The following is a 26,771-nucleotide window of genomic DNA, read 5'->3' as shown; positions in this document are numbered from 1 at the left end:
ACAGGTGAAGCACTTTTATGAATGGTTTCACAAATAGATATTATTTTATGAATGCATGTAATAAAATCACCTTAGCACCTTTGACACCAACTCAAGTGCAAGAATATCAAATTCGTTTGAAAAAGAACAGTGAAGAAGCAAAAGGGAAGAAAAAGATGAATGTGTATGCAAACAGAAAAGAAATCAGGAAATGTTTTTCCTCTCAGCAGTCTTTACTTATTTTAATGTATAAGGAGCATTGTTTATTGGATGAAATTATCACTAATTTGCCTGTGTCTATTGAATCTCTTTTGTAGGAATTTGAAGATCTGTTTCCCGATGAGACACCGAGTGGATTACCACCTATTCGGGGCATTGAGCATTAGATTGACTTTATTCCGAGAGCTGTTATTCCAAATAGGCCAGCATATCAAAGTAATCCCGAAGAAATGAAAAAAATTCATAAGAAATCATTGAGTTGATGGAGAAGGGTTATATTCGAGAGAGCTTAAGTGTGTGTGAACCATTGTTGTTGGTGCCAAAGAAAAATGGAACGTGGATAATGTATGTCAATTGTCGAGCTGTGAATCATATCACTATCAAGTATCAACATCCTATTCCTTGCCTTGATGATATGCTTGATGAATTATGTGGTGCGGTATCTTCTACAAGGTGGATTTAAAGAGTGGTTATCATCAGATTCGAATGCGAGAAGGCAATGAATAGAAGACAACCTTCAAAATGAAATTGGGTTTGTATGAATGGTTAGTGATGCCTTTTGGTTTAACTAATGAACCTATTACGTTCATACAGCTAATGAATCGTGTTTTGTGACCTTATATTGGAAAGTACAATGTTGTGTATTTTGATGGCATTCTTATCTACAACATGTCGTTACAGGAACATGAGGAGCATTTGAGAAATGTTCTTGGCACATTGAGAAGAGAAAGGTTGTTCGGTAATTTACAGAAATGTGTATTTTCTACTGACAAGCTTACATTCCTTGGTTTCATTATTAGTGCCCAGGGTGTAGAAGTCGATCCTGAAAAAGTAAAGGCAATTTAGGAATGCCTCGACCGACGTCGATAAGTCAGGTTAGATCTTTTCATGGTTTAGCTAGTTTTTATCGTCGGTTCGTACCTAATTTCAGTTCCATTACTACACCTTTAACCGGGATTATAAAAAGAATTTTATCTTCAATTGGGGTAATGAACAGGAGGAATCTTTTTTAAAAATAAAGGATTGTTTTACTAAGGCACCAGTGTTAGTCTTGCCTAATTTTGATAAAATGTTCGAGATTGAGTGTGATGCTTCAGGTATAGGAATTGGAGCAGTCTTGTCGCATGAAAAGCAACCTATTGCCTACTTCAGTGACAAGTTGAGTGGTGCCACTTTAAAATATCCAGTTTAGGATAAGGAGATGTATGCATTTGTTCGAGCACTTAATATGTGGAAGCACTATCTTTTACCAAAAGAGTTTGTGATTCACACCGATCATGAGCCATTGAAACACATTATAGGTCAACATAAATTGAATAAAAGGCATGCTAAGTGGGTTGAATTTCTGGAGTCTTTTCCTTATGTCATTTGATATAAAAAGGGTAAAGACAATGTTGAAGCAGATGCCTTATCCACAGGTATGTAATTCTGAATTATTTGGATTCTCATTTGATTGTTTTTGGTTATATTAAAGATTTATATGCCATTGACCCCGATTTTGGTGAAAGATATATGTCATGTGAAAAAGGTACATACAAGAAGTTTTATAGATATGATGGCTATCTTTTCAAAGAAGGAAGAATTTGCATTCCTCAAGGGTCAATTCAAGAAGTCCTTGTTCAAGAAGCACATTAAGGTGGACTCATGGGACATTTTGGAGTTCCTAAGACGTTGCACATTCTGAATGAGCATATATTCTAACCTAAGATGTGCAGGGACGTTAAAATAATATGTAAACGTTGTGTAATATGTAAGAAAGCAAAATCGAAGGTTCTACCACACGATATATATTTTCCTTTACCTATTTCTGATTCGTCTTGGATGGATATTTCGATGGATTTTGTGTTGGTATTGCCTAGAACTAGGACAGGTAGAGATAATATCTTTGTTATGGTTGATAGGTTTTCAAAGATGGCACATTTCATTGCGTGTCATAAAACTAATGATGCGACTAATGTGGCCAACTTGTTTTTCAAGGAGATTGTTCATTTACATGAAATTCATAGGTCTATTGTTTTTGACAGGGATGTTAAGTTTTTTAGTCATTTCTGGAGGACTCTTTCGTGCAAATTGGGAATGAAACTGATGTTTTCCTCTACTTGTCACCCTCAAATTGATGGACAAACTGATGTTGTAAATCAAGTTTTATCTACTTTATTACGTTTCATCATTAAAAAGAACATTAAGACATAGGAAGATTGTTTACCGCATGTTGAGTTTGCCTATAACCATTATGTTCATTTTGCTACTAAATTTTCACCATTTGAGATTGTTTATAGCTTAATCCTTTAACTCCTATGGATTTGTTGCCATTGCCTTAAGAACAAGTTCTGAACAGAGACGAAAAGTCTAAGGCAGACTATGTGAAAAGGTTGAATCAACAGGTTAAGGAAAATCTAGAGTGGAGGACTCAACAGTACGAAAAGTAAGCAAATAATGGTAGTAAGCGAGTTACCTTCAATGTTGGAGATTGGGTTTGGGTTTATTTTTTAAAGGAACGTTTTCCAGTCCAACGACGTTTTAAGTTGTTACCACGAGGAGATGGTCCGTTTCAAGTGTTGGAGAAAGTGAACGATAACGCTTATAAATTGGACTTACCGGGTGAATTCAACGTAAGTGCTACATTTAAAATTTATGACTTATCCCCTTATGATGTTTCTATAGATTTGAGGTTAAATCTTTTTCAAGAAGGGGGGATGACGTGAGCACATCTATGCCAGCAAATGAAGCTGATCTAGAGGTCTTACCAATAGGACCTATCACACGTTCTAAGGCAAAGAATTTCAGGCAAGTTCTTTCTCTTAAGTGTTTACAAATTTCTGAATTATTTCATAATGTTTATGCCTTAGAAACGAAGCATTTTAATATGTTACATATTGATGTGTAACGCTACCTTAGTTATACTAAGTACTTATATGAATAATTGATGTTTCCACATCTTTACTTAGCTTTATATTATGTTTACATATGTTTTAGATTAATTTATTCTCTTTGCATATCATTTATATAATGGCAGCATATCTATCATTAATTAGCTCACATGCATTCATTTAAGCTAAGCATGATTCATCATATTTAAATAATGGCAGCATACTTATTATTTATTCATGAACTTGAGCATTGTAACTTATATACATTTTGTATTTCGTGCAAGGTACGTTCAAGGCCATCCAGTGGATAGTTCACGTCACTCATATTTATCGCCACTTTTGAACCTGTTCCAAGAAACTTTGGGCGATGAAGTGTGCTTAACATTTAATCTCCTATCTCTTATCATTCCAACGTACTTTGAATCGTATCATATTTGATATTGGGAGTTCAAGATATGCCCAGATTACTTAAGACGGTGTAGGCTAGAAATAAATACGGGATTTATAACAATTCATCCATAGAAGACATATACAACTCATTGGAGCATGATACATATTGGGACAGCTTGATGAAGCATTTGAAAGACACATACAGTTTAGTGGAGCATTTTAGAAGACAAACAGCTTGTTGGAGCTTTTGGGAGACACAAACAGCTCACAAACAGCTTACAAATAATTTGAATAGCTAGTGGAACACTAAGGAGAACTCAATGCTAGCTAATCACCACCAGCCTTGTTTGCTAACTAGACACCCACTCAATCAAGCTCATACACTTCCAAGTCATGTTGCATATGACCAACAAACCAACAACCATTTATTCATGTTAATTAAGTATTAAATTATGTCTTTGAGGGAGGACAAGGTCTGGCCAAATACCATTCGGCTATACCCCTTTAAAATTCTGTAAATAGGCTTTCCTATTTCATTTTTAATGAGACATTTTTATGCATAAAAATTATTGTGAGTTATTCTCTCAATGTTGGTTCTTCTTAGAACTACATTCTTGACATTTCAAGTATGATCTTGTTGTGTTAAGCTTGTTATACTTCAGGTTCTTAGATTGCTATCTAACATGTCCATGTCCTTTGAACATTAAACGTATAAGGTTTGGGTTTATACTTTTTAGTATAAGTTATTTCTTGTTCTTTGTTTGTTAACAAAAATTTCCAGTTTTGTTATTTCACCATTATCATCTTCTCCGAGCACTCATCTTCCATCTTCCATTCCAGCAACTTAATTCCTTCTTTTCTTTATCCTATTTTTATCATTTTCTTAGCCATTTTTGCCCATAGCCTTAACTATACAACCCTCCATCATCCTTACTTTTAAGTAAGTTTGCTATAAAAGAATTACTTACTTCGTTCTAGATCCGTTACAATCAAAGAGGTCTTCAATCAATAGGATGTCTCATATCAGGTTGCTTCCCTATCTTCATTTACATTGGCTCGAATCATGTTTGTCTCCATTTTCTTGAAATAATCTTCAACGCTCATGTTTCTTTGTTTAAGATTTTGAAACTTATGATAAATATCTCGGTGATAGTGAGTAGGCACGAACCGTTTCCTCATAATGGCCTTTATTTCTTCCCAAGTATTGATTGGGCATTCACCATTTCTTCTTCTTGAACTTACTAATTGATCCCACTAAACTATGGTGTAGTCCATAAATTCCATAGCAGTAAGCCTTACTGTCTTTTGCTCCATGTAGTTTTGCCATTCAAAAGTATGTTTGATCTTGATTACCCAGTCATTATATGCTTCGGGATCAGTTCGTCCTAGAAATAGAGGAATGGTTACCTTAATGTTGTTGAAGCTTTAATTTTGATGTCTATGGACATATATTCTTGCTCCTAGGGTTATTTTCTCTACTTCAGCCTCATCCTTAAATTCTTCTTCCATTCTCGGGCGAATTATCCTTCGGTAGCCCAAAGGTGCTTCACATTGATCCATTCAATCATGCAAGGGCTCCAACTCTAGTTTCAACAATCTTGTCATCTCATGCATAATTGCTTGAGTTTGTAAGTTAGGGGCTTCTATTTTAGGGGTTCGTCCTGGCCTCTGAGACATGATTAGTGAAATAAGAAAAGAAAATGTGTAAAAGACCTTACCAAATAATGCTCTCATAAAGCCTCAGAGTTCATTCCAAGGAAACTTGAATGTCACTCAATCCGCTCGTGTTTGCAGTCTAGGACTTCAAGGATTTTACTAGTCCTCTTATAGTCTCCCACGCTTAAGCCTTTTTCCTCTCAATCTCTTTATCTCAAGTTCTAAGTAACTTTACTCAAAACTGTACCAAGTAAAGTTTACTTGTTGTGCGTCAGCTGCAAAAGGGTAAGTAGGAATGGAAATCAAAATATAATGAAAAAGGTGGCTTAGAAACAAGAAAGAAGAAAATAAAGGGGTTACTTACATAAAGTCACTTCATAACCCTTCTATCACCACAATCAATTTTAAAGGCTTACTTGAATGGCTTGGTGATGAGACTTGTTGTTGTGTGCTTTTCAACTTTTCTTGCTTTTCTTTCCTTTTTTTCTTTTTGTTTTATTCTTTTGAGTGCTTGTAATTTTCTATGCAAATTCTTGATTTCTTTCACTTGCTCTTCTTTTTTTTGTATTTTGTTGTTGTTGTTGCACGTTGCTTCCTCCACCAAAGCTCTGAATACCGCATGATTTAAGGTACTCCTACCTTTTAATTGATTGTGGATCTAGGAAGAAAGCAAAACAACCTGCACAAGTGAATGGCTCAATTAGATGGTTTGGTGGTAGATGTAAAGGTGAAATGGTAGGCTTATTTTTGTTATAAGAAATGGTAGCAGAAGTATGTTGTTATGGCTATGGTATGGGTGATAAAACAATGGAAGGTTAGTGAGGATAGTATCTTAGAAATTATCAAGGAAGAACCAGTGCTATAAAGAGCAAAGACCCAGCCTTACAAATCTTTTCTAACGGGTGGTAACAAGGATTTGACCCACTAACTATAGGGAGATAAGAACCACAAGTATCAAGGGAAGAAGGGGTTGACGCCACAAGTAAATAAATTACTTGATAAGTCGATAAAAGTAACAAGAACTTGAGAAAAGAGAATAATCTCACTTATATTAAAATTAAAGATGTGTTTACAAATGAATAAGGTTAGCCTATTTATAGTTTTTGAAGGGACTTGGCCGAATGGATACATAGTGCTTTAGCCAGCCCTTGTGTCATTCTAAAATAAAATAATTAATTAATATTCAAATATATGTTCTAGTTTGGTTGGTAAGGGGAGTGTTAATCCTTGGCAGAATAGTGCTTGAATTCCTTCAAGTTGGCACCAATTTAGAGGAGAAATGATGCTTGGTCGAATGGTTTTGTGGCCATTCATCTTGGCGCCTAAATGGGGTCACACGCATAGCACATGGTTTGGCTGGTCACAAGGATTGCACATGGTTCTCTAGGAGGCTTGTGGTCTAGCCTAATGCATGGGATGAAGTCCAAGCATGTGCAGTAGCCTTGGGCGTAAGTTTGAGCTATTTTCAGGCTTGCATGCGTCTACCTAGCTAGCAAGACAAGGGCTGGTGGTGAATGGTCCTTTTAGTCATGATATCCCAAGCTTCATATCAGTGCAGTGAGCTATGTTCAGCTCCAATTGATGTCACTTTTAGCAACTTGTCTTCAGATATTCGAAGCTGAGTTGATCTTTCCAAAGTATTCCACGAGTTGCCATGATGTTTGTGAGCTGATTATGAGCTGCATGTGGATCCCAAATACTCTACCAGCTGTCCCAATTTGTGCCATTCTCCAATGTACATACGTGTGAAAAGAAAATAAGGTATTTCAATGTCATTTAGCTTATATGATCTAAATACCTTGCTATCATGCATGATTATGGTATTGTGAGCTATGAATGCATGACATGAGCTAAGTATATCATTATAAAACATATGTAAACTAATGTATAAGGTCCAAGAGCTAAAATGAATTCACATGAGCTAACAAATAAATGAATAAGCATGTTGTCATTTCATGAATGTAATGAATCATACTTAAATGAATGCAAGACTATTCTAACATTCTTAACATACTTAAAACATCAGTGCTTTTCGATTATAAAAATGTGTACATGGTAAGTTATATTTTAGCTACATAACTAGTAACCTTAACATGATATGTATTATTATAGAATATATAATTAAACTAATCTAAAGTAAGTACAATATAGAAATGTTCAAGAATACTCTGTTTGCATGTGAAAACATGCTTGTATCACACATTTCTTGCACATAAGAGCTTTGGTGCCAATTTGAGGAGACACAACACCATTCGGTCAAACGAGATGTCTTTGGCACCAAGATGAACAAGCATGACACAATTCAACCAAGGGAGATGTATCTTCATCCTAGCTGAAAAAACATGTCTCATTTGAAGAGGTAACTGAACCATCACCAAGCCAAGGGACTCATCCTTTAATCTTAAGCAGTATGTACTTTCAATAGAGACATGTATCTAGTTGAAACCTTATGTGAATATTAAGCCAAGCCCTCTCATTTCCTATAAATTGAGAGGCTTTCCATCATTTGTAACGATCTCATTTCAAAATGACCTATCACTCGTGCAAGGGCAAAACAATTCATGGAAGTACTTTCTCATAAGTGCATTCATGCTTTTAAATATTTTAATGAGAGAAAAAACCGTTAGATAATAGGTTGTTTAATTTGTTACATATTGATTACTAAATAACCTATAGTACACATCCTTATCTTATACATATATATATAGTTCATGTACTTAAATTAGTCTTTGTGATTATATGTGTAGGTATATTCGGCCACAACTTGGGAGCTATCTCGGAGCTAAATTGAGGAAGAAAAGTAAGGAAACTTACATGGGGACATGAGACATAGTTTCATGCCTATTCAGCCACACCTACATGCCTTGCACATGAGATCTTTGGCGCCAATTCGAGAAGACACAATACCATTCGGCCAAAGGAGATGTCTTCGACGCCAAGATGAACAAGCATGACACCATTAGGCCAAGGGAGATGTATCTTCATCCTAGCCGAACCATCACCAAGCCAAGGGACTCATCCTTTCTGATACGATCCAAACTAGCTCCAACTTTGTCCATGACTTGAACACACCATGGATGTTATTCAAAGATGCTTCTAAGGGAGTTCTTTCTTACCTTATCTTACATTATACAATTTATACATTCTATTCTAACATAATCATGCATTCACATGTTAGTGAAAATAATCATATCATTCATACCATCCTATGTTTAGTTCATCTTGCCTTTCATATCATTCAAATATATGCTATGATTACATATCATTTCTTAGGATATTATTATTTCATGTTTCTATTTACCATTTATTATGAATACCATGTTATATGATATTCATGCGTACAACAATACCCACATCTTTATTATTTATACACAATGTTATAAGGATGTTAGATTAATCTTGCATCCATTTATGCATGATTCAATACTTTAATGAGATGGTAGCATGCATAATTATTCATTTGTTAGCTCATATGCATTCATTTTAGCTTTAAACAATAGCTAACACATATTATATGATGATATATTTAGCTCATGACATTCAATCATAGCTCACATTACCATAATCATTCATGGAAACAAGGTATTTACCTTATATGAGCTCAATGCCATGGACTTACCTTGTTTCCTTGCACATGTAGGAACATTGGAGCATGAAACACGTTGGGTTAGCTTGGTGGATTATTTGGACATCATATACAGCTCACAAACCGATCACAAAGTACATGGAAGCTCGTGCAACACTAAGGGAAACTCAACTCAGCTGGAGGAGCTCAAGGCTAGATAATCTCAACTAGTTGGACGATTTCAAACCAAGTTGTGAAATGTGACATCAAGTGCAGCTGAATGTGTTGTTATCAACCTTGTAAGGTCTCAGCTAGGAAGCTCATTCATAACCAGCCCCTTGCTTTCCAACTAGCTACACACTCAAGCAAGCTTGGAGGAAGACACATGCACACCCAAGATGATCCACATGACCAACCATCATCCTATGCACAAGGATGCACCACAAGGATCCCTAGAACACCCATGTGTGTGCCATATGTCAAGCTACCATGTACCTTGCATGTGGTCTCATTTAGGGGCCAAAATGAAGAGCCGACTAACCATTCGGCCAAGCATCATTTTCTCTCCCATTTGGTGCCAACTTGAAGGGATACAAGAGCTATTCGGCTAAGGATTATTACCCTTCATTTAGGATCGAACCATCATCTATTTTAGCATGTAAATTATGAATTTTTAGGGAGATACAAGGGTTGGTCGAACCACCATGTATCTATTCAGCCATGCCCCTCCAAAACCTATAAATAGGCCATCATATTTCATTTGTAATTAGACCTTTTTGATTAATTAAACTAAGATTATTCTCGTTGCCTAACTCCATCTAAATTTTATCGACGTATCAAGTATTTTAATACTTGTGGTGTTAACCGCTTTCTTTTGATACTTGTGGTTCCTATCTCCATATAGATAGTGGGTCCAAGTCCTTACTACCACCCCTTAAAGAAGCAATATAAAGTATTGGTCTTTTCTCTCTATAGCATTGGTTCTTCTTTGAGTCTTCTTTAAGATACTACCTCACAACCATTCCATTGTTTCTTCAACCTCACCATAGCCATAACATCATTTTGTTACCATCTCTCTTATCATAAATAGGCAACCTATTCGACTTTACATCTACCACCAAACCATCTATTTTGATTCATTCACTTATGCAGGTTGTTATGCTTCATTCCTAGATCCACAATCAATTGAAAAGGTATAATTACCTTACTTCAAGCGGTAATCAGAGCTTTGGTGGAAGAAACAACGTGCAACAACAATAACAAAAATACCAAAAAGAAGTGCAAGTGAAGAAATCAAAATCCAGAAAAGAAATAAAAGCACCCAAAAGAAGAAATTGAAAGCACACAAAAAGATGAAAAACAAAAGAAAATAAAAGAAAGAAAAGTTGAAGCACTCATCAACAATTCTCATCACCAAGCCAGTAAGCCTTTAAATTGATTGTGGTAATAGAAATTTGTGAAGTGACTTTGTGTAAGTAACCCCTTTATTCTCTTCTTTGTATTTCTAAGCCACCCTTGTCATTATTATTTGTTTTGCATTCCTACTAACCCTTTTTCAGCCAACACACAACAAGTAAAATTTACTTCATACGGTTTTGAGTAAAGTCATTTAGAACTTGAGATAAAGAGAATTGAGAGGAAAGAGACTTGAGCGTGTGAGATTAGAAGAGGACTAGTAAACGCCTTAAAAGTCCTAGAGTACAAACACGAGTGGATTGAGTGACCATCAAGTTTTGTTGGATTAAACTTGTGAGGCCTTTTTAGAGCATTATTGGTAAGGTCTTATACACATTTCCTTTTTCCTTATTTGCTAACATGTCTCTTCCATCCAACATCTTTGTAGACAAAAGGACTTTGAATTTCAAAATCAAGAAGATGAACAGAGAGAGAACGTGAGATAAAGTTTGTGTGGGGATCATTGATGGAGGAAGTTGTAAAAATTTAGCAAGTACTCACATGGTGGAAAAGTTGGGCCTAAATACATCTAAACATCCTCATCCCTACAAACTTCAGTGGATCAATGATGTGGGGTAAGCCAAGGTAACCAAACAAGTTATTGTCCCTTTCCAAATTAGAAGATATAATGATGAGGTTCTTTGTGATGTGGTGCCCATGAGTGCAAGCCACATTATATTAGGACGTCCTTGGTAATTTGACAAGAAAGCTACTCATTATGGATTTTCCAATAAGTATTCCTTCCAACATCAAGGAAAAAAATCATATTGGCGCCTATGCTTCCAAGTCAAGTCCATGAATGCCAGGTTACCCTCAAGTCACGTATAGAGGAATCAGAGAAAACTAAAGCCGTGAAGAAAGTTGAAAGAGAAGTTTTGCATGAGATACAAATAAGCTTGGGGAGAGTCGAAAATGAGAAAATTGAAACGATTGAATATGAGAGCAAAGAGGACTAGGAAAATGAGGGTGAAGAACAAATTTTATCTAATCCTACTCCTATTCTTTCTATTGTTATATTACTTCAAGTTGAATATTCAAGAAACATGTCTTTTAAAGAATCAATAGATGTGACTTTTGGTGATCCACAAGACATGTCTTTTGACATTTCAAAGGATGTACCTTTTGAAATTAAAAAGAATGTGTCAATTGAAGTACAAAGAGTTGAGATCATTCAGGCTCCAAGTACATTGCATATATTAAAGGAAATTCAGCAACCAATGGATTTTTCCATCATTTAGCAACCAATACCCATTAAACATCCACCCTGGTTTGGTATTTCCATTCATTTTGTTAATAGTTTTTCATTTACTAACATTGATTTATTTTGCAGCAACTTGTTTCATCCTTATGGTGAATAAATCATACCAAACTTTAAGACAATCATTTGGAGAGGCACAATGGTGAAAGGAAATGATGATCAACCCCAAGGAGTCATTCAAAGAACACTTATCTTCACTAAACAACATGATGACTCCAACCAAGAGACAAACCTTTTCACCAACAAATATGGTGAATTAATAGGAGGAAATGAAGATATAAAGGTCCTTTCCAAGCATTATGATTATTCAAAGAATAAAGAAAAAGGATCAAGTTCATTCGTGAAGAGATTAGTCTCTCCTGTTCAAAGGACATGTGATGGTTCCCAATCATTGTGTCCTCCCATCAAATGACGTGAAGTTACCATATTTGAAGCCAAGAGGTTGAACATTTTGTGTGATTCATCTATTGGAGGAACATAAGGATTCAATCATTCCTACATTAAGAAGGTCGTCAATAAGAAACTACTTCGATTTGAGGATAAATCGTCTAAATGAAGGGGAGGATGATACGATCCAAACAAGCTCCAACTTTCTCCATGACTTGAACACGCCATGGATGTTATTCAAAGCTGATTCTAAGAGAGTTCTTTCTTACCTTATCTTATATTATATCATTTATACATTATATTATATCATAAACATGTATTCACATGTTAGTGTAAATTATCATATCATTCATACTATCTTATGTTTAGTTCATCATGTCTTTCATATCATTAAAATATATGCTATGATTACATATCATTTCTTAGGATATTATTGTTACATGTTTCCATTTATCATTTATTATGAATACCATATTATATGATATTCATGTGTACAACATATACCCACATCTTTATGATTGATACACAATGTTATAAGTATGTTAGATTAATCTTGCATCCATTTAAGCATGATTCAATACATTAATGAAATGGCAGGATACTTAAGCATTCATTTGTTAGCTCATATGCTAATATAAGTATGTCAATTGAAGCATACTTAATCAATCATTCGGCTAAAAAGGGTTAGTATGAATGGAAAATAATAATGACAAGGGTGGCATAGAAATAGAAAGAAGAGAATAAAAAGGTTACTTACACAAAGTCACTTCACAAACTTCTATCACCACAATCAATTTAAAGGCATACTGGCTTGGTGATGAGAATTGTTGATGAGTGCTTCAACATTTCTTTATTTTATTTTCTTTTTATTCTTTTTGAGTGCTTTCAATTTCTTCTTTTGGGTGCTTTGATTTCTTTTCTAGATTTTGATTTCATCACTTGCACTTCTTTTTGGTATTTTTGTTGTTGTTGTTGCACGTTGTTTCTTCCACCAAAGCTCTGATTATTGCTTGATGTAAGGTAATTCTACCTTTACAATTGATTGTGGATCTAGGAAGGAAGCAAAACAACCTGTATAAGTGAATGGATCAAAATAGATGGTTTAGTGGTAGATGTAAAGGTGAATAGGTTGGCTATTTATGAAAAGAGAGATGGTAACAAAATTATGTTATGGCTATGGTGAGGTTGAGGAAACAATGGAATGGTTGTGAGGCAGTATCTTAAAGAAGACTCAAAGAAGAACCAATGCTATAGAGAGTAAAGACCTAGACATTATATTGCTTCTTTAAGGAGTGGTAGTAAGAACTCGGACCCATTATATTTATGTAGATAGGAGCCACAAGTATCAAAATGAAGGGATTGACGCCACAAGTATTAAAATACTTGATAAGTCGATAAAAGTCACAAGGACTTAAGAAAAGAGAATAATCTCACTTTAATTAATCAAAAAGGTATGATTACAAATGAAATATGACGGCCTATTTATAGGTTTTGGAGGGGCATGGCCGAATAGATACATGGTGGTTTGGCCAGCCCTTCTGTCTCCCTATAAATTCATAATAATGTTATGGTTCGGTAAATGAAGGGTTAAAATAGAGTTGGCACCAAATGGAAATTGCTTGGTCGAATAGCCGACACCAACAAGTAAAATTTACTTGATACGATTTTGAGTAAAGTCATTTACTACTTGAGATAAAGAGAATTGAGAGGAAAGACACTTGAGCGTGTAAGATCATAAGAGGATTAGTAAAAGCCTTAAAAGTCCTAGAGTGCAAACACGAGCGGATTGAGTGACCATCAAGTTTTCTTGGAGTGAACTTGTGAGGCTTTGTGAGAGCATTATTAGTAAGGTCTTATACACATTTCCTTTTTCCTTATTTGCTAACATGTCTCTTCCATCCATCATCTTTGTAGTCAAAAGGACTTTAAACATTCAAAATCAAGAAGATGAACAGAGAGATAATATATTCCGTACAAAATGTCACGTGTGAGATAAAGTTTGTGTGGTGATCATTGATGGAGGAAGTTGTACAATTGTAGCAAGTACTCACAGGGTTGAAATGTTGGGCCTAAAGACATATAAACATCATAATCACTATAAACTTTAGTGGCTCAATGATGTGGGGGAAGCCAAGGTAACCAAACAAGTTATTGTCCATTTCTCAATGGGAAGATATAATGATGAGGTTCTTTGTTACATAGTGCCCATGAGTGCAAGCCACATTATATTATGACGTCCTTGGAACTTTGACAAGAAGGCTACTCATGATGGATTTTCCAATAAGTATTCCTTCAAATATCAAGGAAAGAAAATCATATTGTCGCCTATGCTTCCAAGTCAAGTCCATGAATGCCAGGTAACCCTCAAATCACGTATAGAGGAATCGGAGAAAACTAAAGCCATGAAGAAAGTTGAAAGAGAAGTTTTGCATGAGAAACAAATAAGCTTGGAGAGAGTTGAAAATGAGAAAATTGAAACGATTGAATCTGGGAGCAAAGAGGAAAAGGAAAATGAGGGTGAAGAACAAATTTTATATAATCTTACTCTTATTCTTTCTATTGTTGTACATGATAATCCAATAGACATGTTACTTCAAGTTGAAGATTCAAGAAACATATCTTTTGAAGAATCGATAGACGTGACTTTTGGTGATACACAAGACATATCTTTTGACATTTCAAATGATGTACCTCTTGAAATTCAAAAGAATGTGTCAATTGAAGTACCAAGAGTTGAGATCATTCAGGCTCCAAGTACATTACTTATATTGAAAGAAATTCAGCAACCAATGGAGTTTTCCATCATTACGTAACCAATGCACATTAAACATCCACCCTGGTTCTCTATTTCCATTAATCTTTTTAATAGTTTTTCATTTACTAACATTGATTTATTTTGCAGCATCTTGTTTCATCCTTATGGTGAAGAAATCATACCAAACATCAAGACATTTATTTGGAGAGGCACAATTGTGAAAGGACATGATGATCAGCCCCAAGTAGTCATTCAAAGAACACTTATCTTCACCAAACGATGTGATGACTCCAACCAAGAGACAAACCTTTTCACAACCAAGCATCGTAAATTAAAATGAGGAAATAAAGATATAGAGGTCATTTCCAAGCATTATGATGATTCAAAGAATAAAGAAAAAGGATCAAGTTGGTTCGTGAAGAGATTTTTCTATCCTGTTCAAAGGGCATGTGATTGTTCCCAAACATTGTGTCCTCCCATCAAAGGACGTGAAGTTACCATATTTGAAGCCAAGAGGTTGAACATTTCGTGTGATTCATCTATTGGAGGAAAACATAAGGATTCAATCATTCCTACATTAATAAGGTTTTCAATGAGAAACTAATTTGATTTGAGGATAAATTGTCTAAATGAAGGGGAGGATGATACGATCCAAACTAGCTCCAACTTTCTCCATGACTTGAACACACCATGAATGTTATTCATAGCAGATTCTAAGGGAGTTCTTTCTTACCTTATCTTATATTATATCATTTATACATTATATTCTATCATAAACATGTATTCACATGTTAATGTAAATTATCATATCATTCATACCATCCTATGTTTAGTTCATCATATCTTTTATATCATTCAAATATATGCTATGATTACATATAATTTCATATGATATTATCTGGTACATGTTCCCATTTATCATTTATTATGAAAACCATGTTACATGATATTCATGCGTACAACTTATACCCACATCTTTATGATTGATACACAATGTTATATGTATGTTAGATTAATCTTGCATCCATGTAAGCATGATTCATCACATTAATGAAATGGCAGCATGCTTAATAATTCATTTTTAGCTCATATGCATTCATTTTAGCTTTAACCAATATCTCACACATATTATATGATGATATATTTAGCCCATGACATTCAATTATAGCTCACATTACCATAATCATGCATGGCAGTAAGGTATTTAGCTCATATCAACTCAATGCCATGGACTTACCTTGTTTCCTTGCACATGTAGGTACATTAGAGCATGACACACGTTGGGGTAGCTTGGTGGATTATTTGGACATCATATACAGCTCACAAATAGCTCACAAAGTCCATGGCAGCTCGTGGACCACTAAAGAAAGCTCAAATCAGCTGGAGGAGCTCAAGGCTAGCTAATCTCAGCTAGTTGGACTATTTCAAACCAAGTTGCTAAAAGTGACATCAAGTGTAGCTGAATGTGTTGTTATGAAGCTTATAAGGTATCAGCTAGGAAGCTCATTCACAACCAGCCCCTTTCTTGCTAGCTAGTTACATACTCAAGCAAGCTTGTAGGAAGACACATGCACGCCCAAGATAATGCACATCTCCAGCCTTCATCCTATGCACAAGGTTGCTCCATAAGGCTCCTTAGAACACCCATGTGTGTTCGATATGACTAGCCACCATGTACCTTGCATGTGGTCTCATTTAGGTGCCAAGATGAAGAGTCATCTAACCATTAGGCCAATCAACATTTCCTCTCCCATTTCGAGCGAACTTGAAGGGATATAAGAGCTATTCGACCAAAGGTTATTACCCTTCATTTAGGACCGAACGATCAACTCTTTTAGCATTTAAATTATGACTTTATAGGGAGACACAAGGGTTGGCCGAACCACCATCTATTCGGCCATGTGCCTCCAAAACCTATAAATAGGCCATCATATTTCATTTGTAATCAGACATTTTTGGTTAATTAAAGTGAGATTATTCTCTTTACTTAAGTCATTGTGACTTTTATCGACTTATCAAGTATTTTAATACTTGTGGCGTCAACCCCTTCCTTTTGATACTTTTGGTTCCTATCTCCATATAGATAACGGGTCCAAGTCCTTACTACCACCCCTTAAAGAAGTAATACAAAGTTTGGGTCTTTACTCTCTATAGCATTAGTTCTTCTTTGATTCTTCTTTAAGATATTACCTCACAACATTCCATTATTTCATCAACCTCACCATAGCCATAACATCCTTCCGCTACCATCTCTCTTATCATAAATAACCTACCTATTCACCTTTACATCTACCACCAAACCATCTATTTTGAGTCATTCACTTATTCAGGTTGTTTTTTTTACTTCCTAGATCCAGAATCAATTGAAAAGGTAGAATTACCTTACATCACTTTCATCTCAAGCATTATGTACTTTCAATATAGACATTTATCTAGCCGAAACCTTCTGTGACTATTCGGCCAAGCCCTCTCATTTCCTATAAATTGTGAGGGTTGCCATCATTTATAAGTATCTAATTTCATAATATAAAAAATCTTTGTGAATTAATTATCTCTTCAAAGTTCTTTGTGAACTTTATCGATTAAGCAAGTATATTTCTTATACTTGAGGCGTCATTCCTTCTCCTTGATTCCTAAATTCCTATAGTTATATCTAGTGAGTTGAAGACACTATTACCACCCCTCAAGCAAGTTTCTGAAGATCGGAATTGTGCTTTCTAGCATAGTTTATTCTTTGGCGTGTTTGAGATACAACATCATTACCATCTTCCATTTCAACATCAACACCATCAACCATATTCCATCAAGACCACCGACATCTTTAATATAATTCCGTAACCAACTCTTTCTTATTTTTATTTCATTAATTATTTTTTTATCCATATATATTTTCAGTTCTAATTCCATCTCTTTCTTATCTTTTCTGTAGCCATACTTATAACTCAAGGACATCAGTACTTGTCATTCATAGATCGGGACAATAAAAAGGCTATCTACTCACTTCCATTAAAGAGTGTAGATTCAACATTATATCAAGCGGTATTCAGAGCATAGTTGGATTGACAACAAAAGTTTCATTGGCGTGCAACAAAAAAAAAGAAGTTCAAAAAGGAAATCGAAAGCTCTTACAACAAAAAAAAGAGTTCAAAAACAAAAATAAAAATCAGAAGAAGAAGAATTTCAATCAAAAAGAAAAGAAAAGCCAAGGATGATATGATCCAAACTAGCTCCAACTTTCGCCATGACTTGAACACACCATAGATGTTATTTAAAGCTGATTCTAAGGGAGTTCTTTCTTACCTTATCTTATATTATATCATTTATTCATTATCTTATATCATAATCATGCATTCACATGTTAGTATAAATTATCATATTATTATTACCATCATATTCTTAATTTTGATCATATCATTCAAATATATGCTATGATTACATATCATATATTGGGATATTATTATTACATGTTTCCATTTATCATTTATTATGAATACCATGTTATATGATATTCATGCATATAACATATCCACATGTTTATATTAATTGTTACACAATGATACTTCAAGCATGTTATTGTTTCATATTAGTTTTGCATTCATCTAAGTATAATTCTTTACATTTATATAATGGCATCATACTTATCATTAATTTTTATTAGCTCATATGCATTAATTTTATCTCTAAGACCTTAAACATTAGTTCACACATATTATATGATGATATATTTAGCTCATGACATGAAATCATAGCTCATAATACCATAATCATGCACGACAGCAAGGTATTTAGCTCATACAAGCTTAATGCCATTGAATTACCTTGCTTTCTTTCCACATATAGGTACATTGGAGCATGACACACGTTGAGGTAACTTAGTGGAGTATTGGGACGTTATATGCAACTCACAAACAACTCACAAATAATGTGGCAGCTCATGGAACACTAAGGAAAGCTCAACTCAGCTGGAGGAGCTCAAGGCCAGCTAATCTCAGCTAGTTGGACTATTTGAAGATAAGTTGCTACAGATGCTATCAAGTTTAGCTGAATGTAGCTGAATGAGATACAATGAAGGTTGGAAGGTCTCGGCCAGGAAGCTCATTCACAACCTTGCTTGCTAGCTAGCTACCCATGCACGCCCAAGAAGATGCACATGACCAGCCTTCATCCTATGCACAAGGCTGCACCACAAGTTCCCTAGAACACCCATGTGCATGCAATATGACCAGCAACCATGTGCCTTGCATATAGTCTCTTTTAGGCACCAAGAGGAAATGATACATCACCATTCGACCAAGCACTCCCTCCTCTTCAATTTGACGCCAAGATGAATAGCAAAGGGAACCATTCGGCCAAGGATTATTTGATGTGATCCTGTCTACCTCCTATTTTTTCCATGACTTAATCCCACCATGGACGTTTTTCATTGTTTTTTCTAAGGGAGTTCTTTCTAACCATATCTTATATTATATCATTTATGCATTATATTCTATCATAAACATGCATTCACATGTTAGTTATCATATTATTATCCTATGCTTAGTTGATCATGTTATTCATATCATTCAAATATATGCTATGATTACATATCATTTCTTAGGATATTATTATTATATGTTTCCATTTATCATTTATGGATACCATGTTATATGATATTCATGCATACAACATATCCACATCTTTATCATTGATGCACATTGTTATTTATTTTTGTTAAGCATGTTAGAATAAGTTTTGCATTCATATTAAGCATGATTCATTACATTTATGAAATGGCAGCATGTTTAATCATTTATTGTTAGCTCATTTGCATTCATAACATAGTAGACAACATACATTCGTATAACTCATTGCATTCATTTTAACACTTATAATTTTTCACGTTTTTTTATGTTTGGCATTCATCTAAGCATATTTTAATACATATCATGATGTAACACATCTTGCAATCATATTAAACATAACAACATGTTATCATTTATTTTTAATTAACTCATGGAATTCATTTTCATTCTTAAGATTTAAATGTTAAATGCACTATATTATATGATGCATTCTTAGCTTAAGGGGACATACACATGCACGATAGCAAGGATGTAATTCTTTCTAGGACATTTCATTTAATTACTTGTTTATCATATTCTTTGCAAATGTAGGTACAAACAACATGTAGAATCTGGTACAAAACAACTTTGTACACGTCAAACAAGCATGAAACACGTTGTTAACAGCCTGTTGGATCATTATAAGGAAGCACACTATTAAGTAGAGCATGATACACGAATATAACAGCCTGTTGGAACATATTGGAGGCTGGGAATACGTGGGGGACAGTTTATGTTGGAACATCCACTCACAAGACATATTAGCACATTAAACATATCTTAAAGAAAGGGGCAGCACGTGGGACATTATGGGGGAAGACAAAACCAGCTTAACACAATCAGCCCCGTACTTGATGACTAGATAACCACTCACACATGTTGGAGGAAGACCATTCACGTCATAATGCTGCACATATTTAGCATTTATTTTGCACAATACTATAATATTCGGCCATGAACAGATGTCTTAATATTTCCACTGAACCAGCACCTTGTTTCATGGTTAATTATGAATTAAAATCATGTCTTTTAGTAAGACATAATAGCTGGCCAAAAATACCATGATTCTATTTGGCTAGACCTTTCAACATTTTAAATAAGTTTTGTAATTTCATTTTGTAATTAGAATTTTCATGAATTAAAAACTATTGTGAGGTTTTCTCTCAATTTGGTTCTTCTTAGAATAATCTTCTTGACATTTAAAGTCTGATCTTGTTGTGTTAAACCTTTGATACTTCGGGTTCTTAGATTATTATCTAACGGGTCCAAGTCCTTTGAACATTGAACGTATAAGGTTGGGATTTATACTATTTAGTATAAGTTCTTCCTTGTTCCTTGTTGTTATCTAAATTTCCATATTTATATTTCACCATTGTTATCTTCACCAAGTATTTATCTTTCACCTTTTACCTTTCTAGAAATTTCAGCACCTTAGTTCTTTCTTTCTCTATCCTTTCTTCATCATTTTCTTACCCATTTCGTTCATAACCATAATCATACAACCCCACCATCACCCTTACTTCCAAGTAAGTTTGCTGTAGAGGAATTGCTTACTTTGTTATAGATCTGGTACATTCGAAGAGGTCCTCAATCAACGGGCTTACTCATATCATATGGTATCAGAGCAAAGGAGAACTACGTAAGAAATTCATTTTGAAAAAAAGAATTCTAAAAAATAAAAAAAAAATCCAAAAATGAAAAAAGAAAAAAAAAGTTATGGTCTTGAGATGAAGAGAAATGCTATGATGTTGTGTTCTTCAATATTGAAATGTTTTTAGCTTTGATTCAACCCAAAACGCAGCATCTTTGATTGTATTTGTGACAGTCTCGTTGTAAGAATTTCTTTGTAGTAAGTTTACTAATTACTTTTATCTTTCTTTCTTAGCCTTTCCTTTCATTATTTTCCAATCTCTATTAACCTTTGTTGTTTCCTATAGCCGACACACTTGACATAATTTGAAAGATCGAATTTAGTTTGTAAAAGAACTTATTACGAGTGAACGAGTGGAAAAGGCACATTGAGCGTGTGAGATCAGAAGGGGAGACAAAAAATAGCCATACTAGCACATTAAACATATCCCAAAGAAAGGGGCAGCACGTGGGACATTATGGGGGAAGACAAAACTAGATGAACACAATCAGGCCCATACTTGATGACTAGATAACCACTCACACATGTTGGAGGAAGACCATATACGTCATAATGTTGTACATATTCAACATTTATTTTGCACAACACTATAATATTCGGCCATGAAGAGATGTCTCCATATTACCACCGAACCATCACCTTGTTTCATGGTTAATTATGAATTAAAATCATGTCTTTAGTAATACATAATAGCTGGCCAAAAATACCATGATTCTATTTGGCTAAACCTTTCAACATTTTAAATAAGCTTTGTAATTTCATTTTGTAATCATAATTTTCATGAATTAAAAACTATTGTGAGGTTTTCTCTTAATTTGGTTCTTCTTAGAGATATCTTCTTGACATTTCAAGCCTAATCTTGTTGTGTTAAACCTTTGATACTTTGGGTTCTTAGATTATTATCTAACGGGTCCAAGTCCTTTGAACATTTAACGTATACGGTTCAGGTTTATACTCTTTAGTATAAGTTCTTCCTTGTTCCTTGTTGTTATCTAAATTTCTAGATTTATATTTCACCATTGTTATCTTCACTAAGTATCTTTCACCTTTTACCTTTCTAGAAATTCCAGCACCTTAATTATTTCTTTCTCTATCCTTTATTCTTTATTTTCTTACCCATTTCGTTCATAACCTTAATCATACAACCCCACCATCACCCTTACTTCTAAGTAAGTTTGCTGCAGAGGAATTGCTTACTTCATTCTAGATCTGGTACAATCGAAGAGGTCCTGATGTGATCTAATTCAACATCATGTTTACCATGGCTATTCCACCCTTACAAGGGAAGAAACTTTATAACTTTAAACATATATATGTTTATTTCAAATGTTATAATATAGTTATTTTCATGCATATAATATCTATTGTTATTGTAATAACTTAATCTTTAATATATGAGATATAAGTTATTATATACTATAGTTCACATTCTTATATTATACATTATATAAGTTCATATACTTAGTTTATTTCTTTATGTTATGCATGTAGGCACATTCGACCAATACTTGGGAGCTACATTGGAGCTAAATGGAGCATGCAACATCAAAGATACTTACATGGGAATGATTAAGAGAGCATAAGGAGCAAATTGGCGAAAAATGGTCTAGAAGCCGTGAGCTCATAGCTGGATTGAGATGAAGATTTGAGCTACAAGATGAGCTTATTTCAGCTGGGGAGCTACACCATCATCATCACCACTTAGGACACTTCAAATATGTTCTAAGTCAAAATTTGTGAAATCGTACCTTTTCGCGAATAGTTACCACCTCAAGATGTACCTTTTCACAAGGAGTAGCCATAATGTTCACCATGCTACAAGTCACCTATGGCCAACTCACCTTTAGCTCATTCACACCATAAGTAGCTTAAACATGAAGGGTTACCTTTCTCAAACATTGTGACCTTTCATGAATGTTGTTACCCATGAAGATGCCTTTATATCTAAGAGCATGCTGGTGAAGACCTTGTAATCATTTGAGGCTTAAATCACCATAGGACATGATATAAAGCTTTATACATAATCGACCATAACACATGATATGCATATGAGAGCATTTGGCGCCAACATTTGGAGGCACATCACCATTCAGCCAAAAAGAAGCATTTGGGGAGTTTGAGATACAACAACAACACCATCTCTATTTCATTATCAACACTATCATCTTCATCCATTAAGACCATCAATTCCGCAACCATCTCTATCCTTTATTTATTTCATTTTATTCCTTATCTTTATCATTTAATTAATATTCTTTTATTAATCATTTTCCTTTTCTTATCTATGTTATAGCCAAGCTTATAATTCAAGGACATCAGTACTTGTCAATCCTAGATCAGGACACAATAAGGCTATCTACTCTCTTCTCCCAAAGCGTGTAGATCAGCCCTACATCAGGTCCTCAATCAACTGGCTAACTCTTATAATTATTACCCTTTATTTAGGACCAAACAATCATCTCTTTTAGCATTAAAGTTATGTGATGTGATCCTACCGACCACCAATTTCAAATAAAATATGCTCTGAACTTTGAAGTTCTTCCAAGATGATTCTAAGGGAGTTCTTCCATCTTTTATTACTTATTTACTCATTTATGATTTATATGTTTTATAAGCATGCTTTGACATTCTAAACTATGCTTTAATATTCATATATTATCCTATGTTTGCATCCTATATGATATTCATGCATGTCACATCTTTAAATTTGCTTGTTTCATGCATATGTTACACATTCCTTACTTATGTTATCATATCAGTTCCATTATTATATTAGTCATGGAATCATGTTTTATATTAGAATGTTACTTATTATTTATTCATTACCTTGAGCATTGTAACTTATATACATTTTGTATTTAGTGCAAGGTACATTCAAGGCAATCTAATGGACAGTGCACGACAGTCGGACTGATCGCCACTTTTGAACATTTTACAAGCATCTTTGGGTGATGAAGTCTTAACATTTAATCCTCTATCTATTACCTTTCCAACGCACTTTGAATCGTATCAGTATGATATTTGGAGCTCGAGATATGCCCAGATTACTAAGGATAGTGAAGGCTGGAGATTTATACGGGATTTACAACCAAATGAAGAGCCATGTTCACACCTGATGCATTTCCACCTTCATGGATCTATTTATGGCGTGAACATTCATACATATAGGCTAAAAGACTTTCTCAAATTCAAGGTATAAGGATACATTATTTTTTAACTCATTCACCAAATCCAAGTGCATGAAGGGAGCCTATGAGTCTCGTCCACACTTGGTGCATGCATTCCAAAGGTGGCCAATCCTACAATGATACATTCCTCCAAATTCATGCAAGAAAATGAACCATCATGTTCACACCAAGAGAGGATGAATTTGGGTATGAAGATACATTCACTTAAATGCATGAACATTCATTTATTTAATTAGTCCATGAAATTTCATAGAGGTCGTACATTGTATCTACTTAAGGATCAACATTGATCCATGAATGTTCACTCATTAAATGTTTTGTATTCATACCATGCACTCTTAGGCCTATAAATAGCTTACCATTTCATTTGTAAAAACCAATTCACTTTGTTTAATCAAATATTTGTGAGAGTTTCTCTCTTTAGTTCTTAAGTGAACTTTATCGACTTATGGTTCCTATCTCTTTATAGATAGTGGGTCAAAGTCCTTGTTTACTACCCCTTAAAGAAGTAATATAAAGTTTGGGTCTTTGTTCTTTAACATTGGTTCTTCTTTGAGTGTTCTTAGAAATACTGTATTTCATATTCATCTCCATCACCTTCATTATACTTCCATTGCCATACTTCATCGTTTTCTTTAAACATATCACAAACATATATATATTCTGCTGTCATATTTATCTTTCCATTTCATTACTTCCATTTAACTATTTGTTAGCTTTCTTTTTTGTTCAGGATCCTTGTTGCTTTCCTAGATCGAGATAATCAAAGGTACAACCTTGACTTCACCATCCATCCGATTAATGCTAGGTTGAAATGTATCATATGGTAATCAGAGCTAAGGTGGATTGCAACAAGAACAAGCAAAAGCACCATCCTACCATTTAATAAAAAGAAAATCAAAAAGAGAAGTGATAAAAAAATCAGCAAGTTAATCCCAACATCAACAAGGGATTCCGAGTTAATAAACACTAATGAAATGAAACAAAGAAAGCAAAATACAAAGAAGTGCCAAAGGTGACAAACAACATCATCATTCCAACCGATCCTAAAGAAGTCTTCAAGATTGTTTCTTATAGGAAAGTGGTGAGTATCTTTGCATAGTAAGTGAACCTTTCTTTATTTTTCTTCCTTTTATAAGACCACCATTCATTATATAATCTTTCTACCTTTCTATTTTTTCCTCTACACTAACAAACTTTTCAGCTGACATCCATAACACTTGAAAGGTCTCGAGTTAGTTCTTTTAAGAACTTTACAAGGGTGGAACTAGTGAAAAAAGGCTAATCGAGTGTGTGAGATTAGAAGGGGAATTGTAAAAGCCAATTTATATTCTCGAGTGTAAACACGAGCGTTGAGTGGAGCATCATCAATTTTTTTGGAGTAATCGTGAGGATTTATGAGTGATTATTTGTAAAGTCCTTTCATCTTATTCAATTATTAATTTTTCACTAACAATTATCCCATCTTTCGAATGGAATACGGACAATAAAAGAGGAATACATTTCATACTCATTTTCTTGTGAATGATAAAGTATAACTTGTAGCCATTGGTGGTAGAAGTTGTGCAAATATTGCAAGCACATACATGGTCGAGAAGTTGGGGCTTATAACATTCAAACATCCTAGTCTATATGTTTTGCAAGGATTAAATGAATATGAAGAGTTAGAAGTCATAGAGCAAGTACTCGTGTCATTTTCAATTGGGAGATATTAAGATGAGATCTTGTGTGATGTTGTTTCCATGAATTCAAGCCATCTACTCCTCAGATGCCCTTGGCAATTTGATAAACGAGCACTGTATGATGGGTTCTCCAATAAGTATTCATTCAACCACCAAGGGAGAAAAATCGTGTTGGTTCCAATGTGCCCAAATCAAGTCCATGAATGCCAATTTATCATCAAATCACGTATAGAGGAATGGAATAAAACTAAAGGCATGAAGAAAGTTGGAAGAGAAGTTTCACGTGAGAATCAAATAATAGTGGAGGAAGATGAGAATGAAAATGATAAAATTGATGTGAGAAGCACTGGAGTCGAAAATGAGAAAGTTGAAAAGATTGAATTTTGGAGCAAAGGGGGAAGTTCGTGTAGAAGAGAAAATGAAAAGATTGCAAGTGAGGTTGTGGTTAAAAGATATAGTGAAGTTGAACATGCACAAATCAAAGAAGAACATTGTGAGAAAACCAGGACATTTGGAGTAATTGAAAATGCGAATGAAGATGAGTGTGTTGAAAAAATATGAGCATGAAAGAAAAGAAAGTGAGAAGAATGAATTTTTGCTTCATACTAATCAATTTTTTTCTTCTATTCATTCTTTGAATTTGCAAGTTATTCCAAGGGACATTCAATATGATTCAAGCTTCATTTCTTTTGAAATTCCAAAAGATGTGTCACTTTAAATTATAAAGAACATGTTCATTAACCTTCAAAGTACATTCACGTAATACTCAAGATCGAATTTATGAAATAGAAGATTCAGTGAACCTAACCATGGAGAACATTAAGAGTACACACTCATACATTCATGAATTTAATCATTCCCTTTCATTTGATTCTAAATTATCTACTTCTCACTTTGTTTTATTTTTCAGATTGTTGATTCAAAAGCAAATACTTGAACCTGTGAAGCATTTTGAGCAAAGAAAATGATGCAAGATGAGAATGGAAGAATTTCCATTCAAACGAAGATTAGACTTGTTCCCTTATGTACCAAACATCGATTTGGGGACAAATTGCCATAAAGAAGGGGGATGATGTGATCCTATCGACCACCAAGTTCAAACAAAACATGCTCAT

The 26,771-nt window shown here is 34.4% G+C and overlaps 1 protein-coding gene across 1 annotated transcript; it reads left to right on the top strand.

Moving 5' to 3' along the window:
* Nucleotides 1-541: 541 nt before the first annotated feature.
* LOC120142456 lies at nucleotides 542-1,833 on the top strand. The gene is made up of 4 exons (XM_039157146.1): nucleotides 542-637; nucleotides 880-1,029; nucleotides 1,580-1,616; nucleotides 1,673-1,833. Exons 1-4 carry the CDS (start codon nucleotides 542-544, stop codon nucleotides 1,831-1,833), a joined length of 444 nt encoding a protein of 147 aa, XP_039013077.1.
* Nucleotides 1,834-26,771: the final 24,938 nt, after the last annotated feature.

Source organism: Hibiscus syriacus, unplaced genomic scaffold (genome assembly GCF_006381635.1).
Source record: "Hibiscus syriacus cultivar Baekdansim isolate YM2019G1 unplaced genomic scaffold, ASM638163v2 tig00110830_pilon, whole genome shotgun sequence".
In the NCBI taxonomy this organism is placed as follows: domain Eukaryota; kingdom Viridiplantae; phylum Streptophyta; class Magnoliopsida; order Malvales; family Malvaceae; genus Hibiscus; species Hibiscus syriacus.
This window is presented reverse-complemented; position numbering and strand designations above follow the sequence as displayed.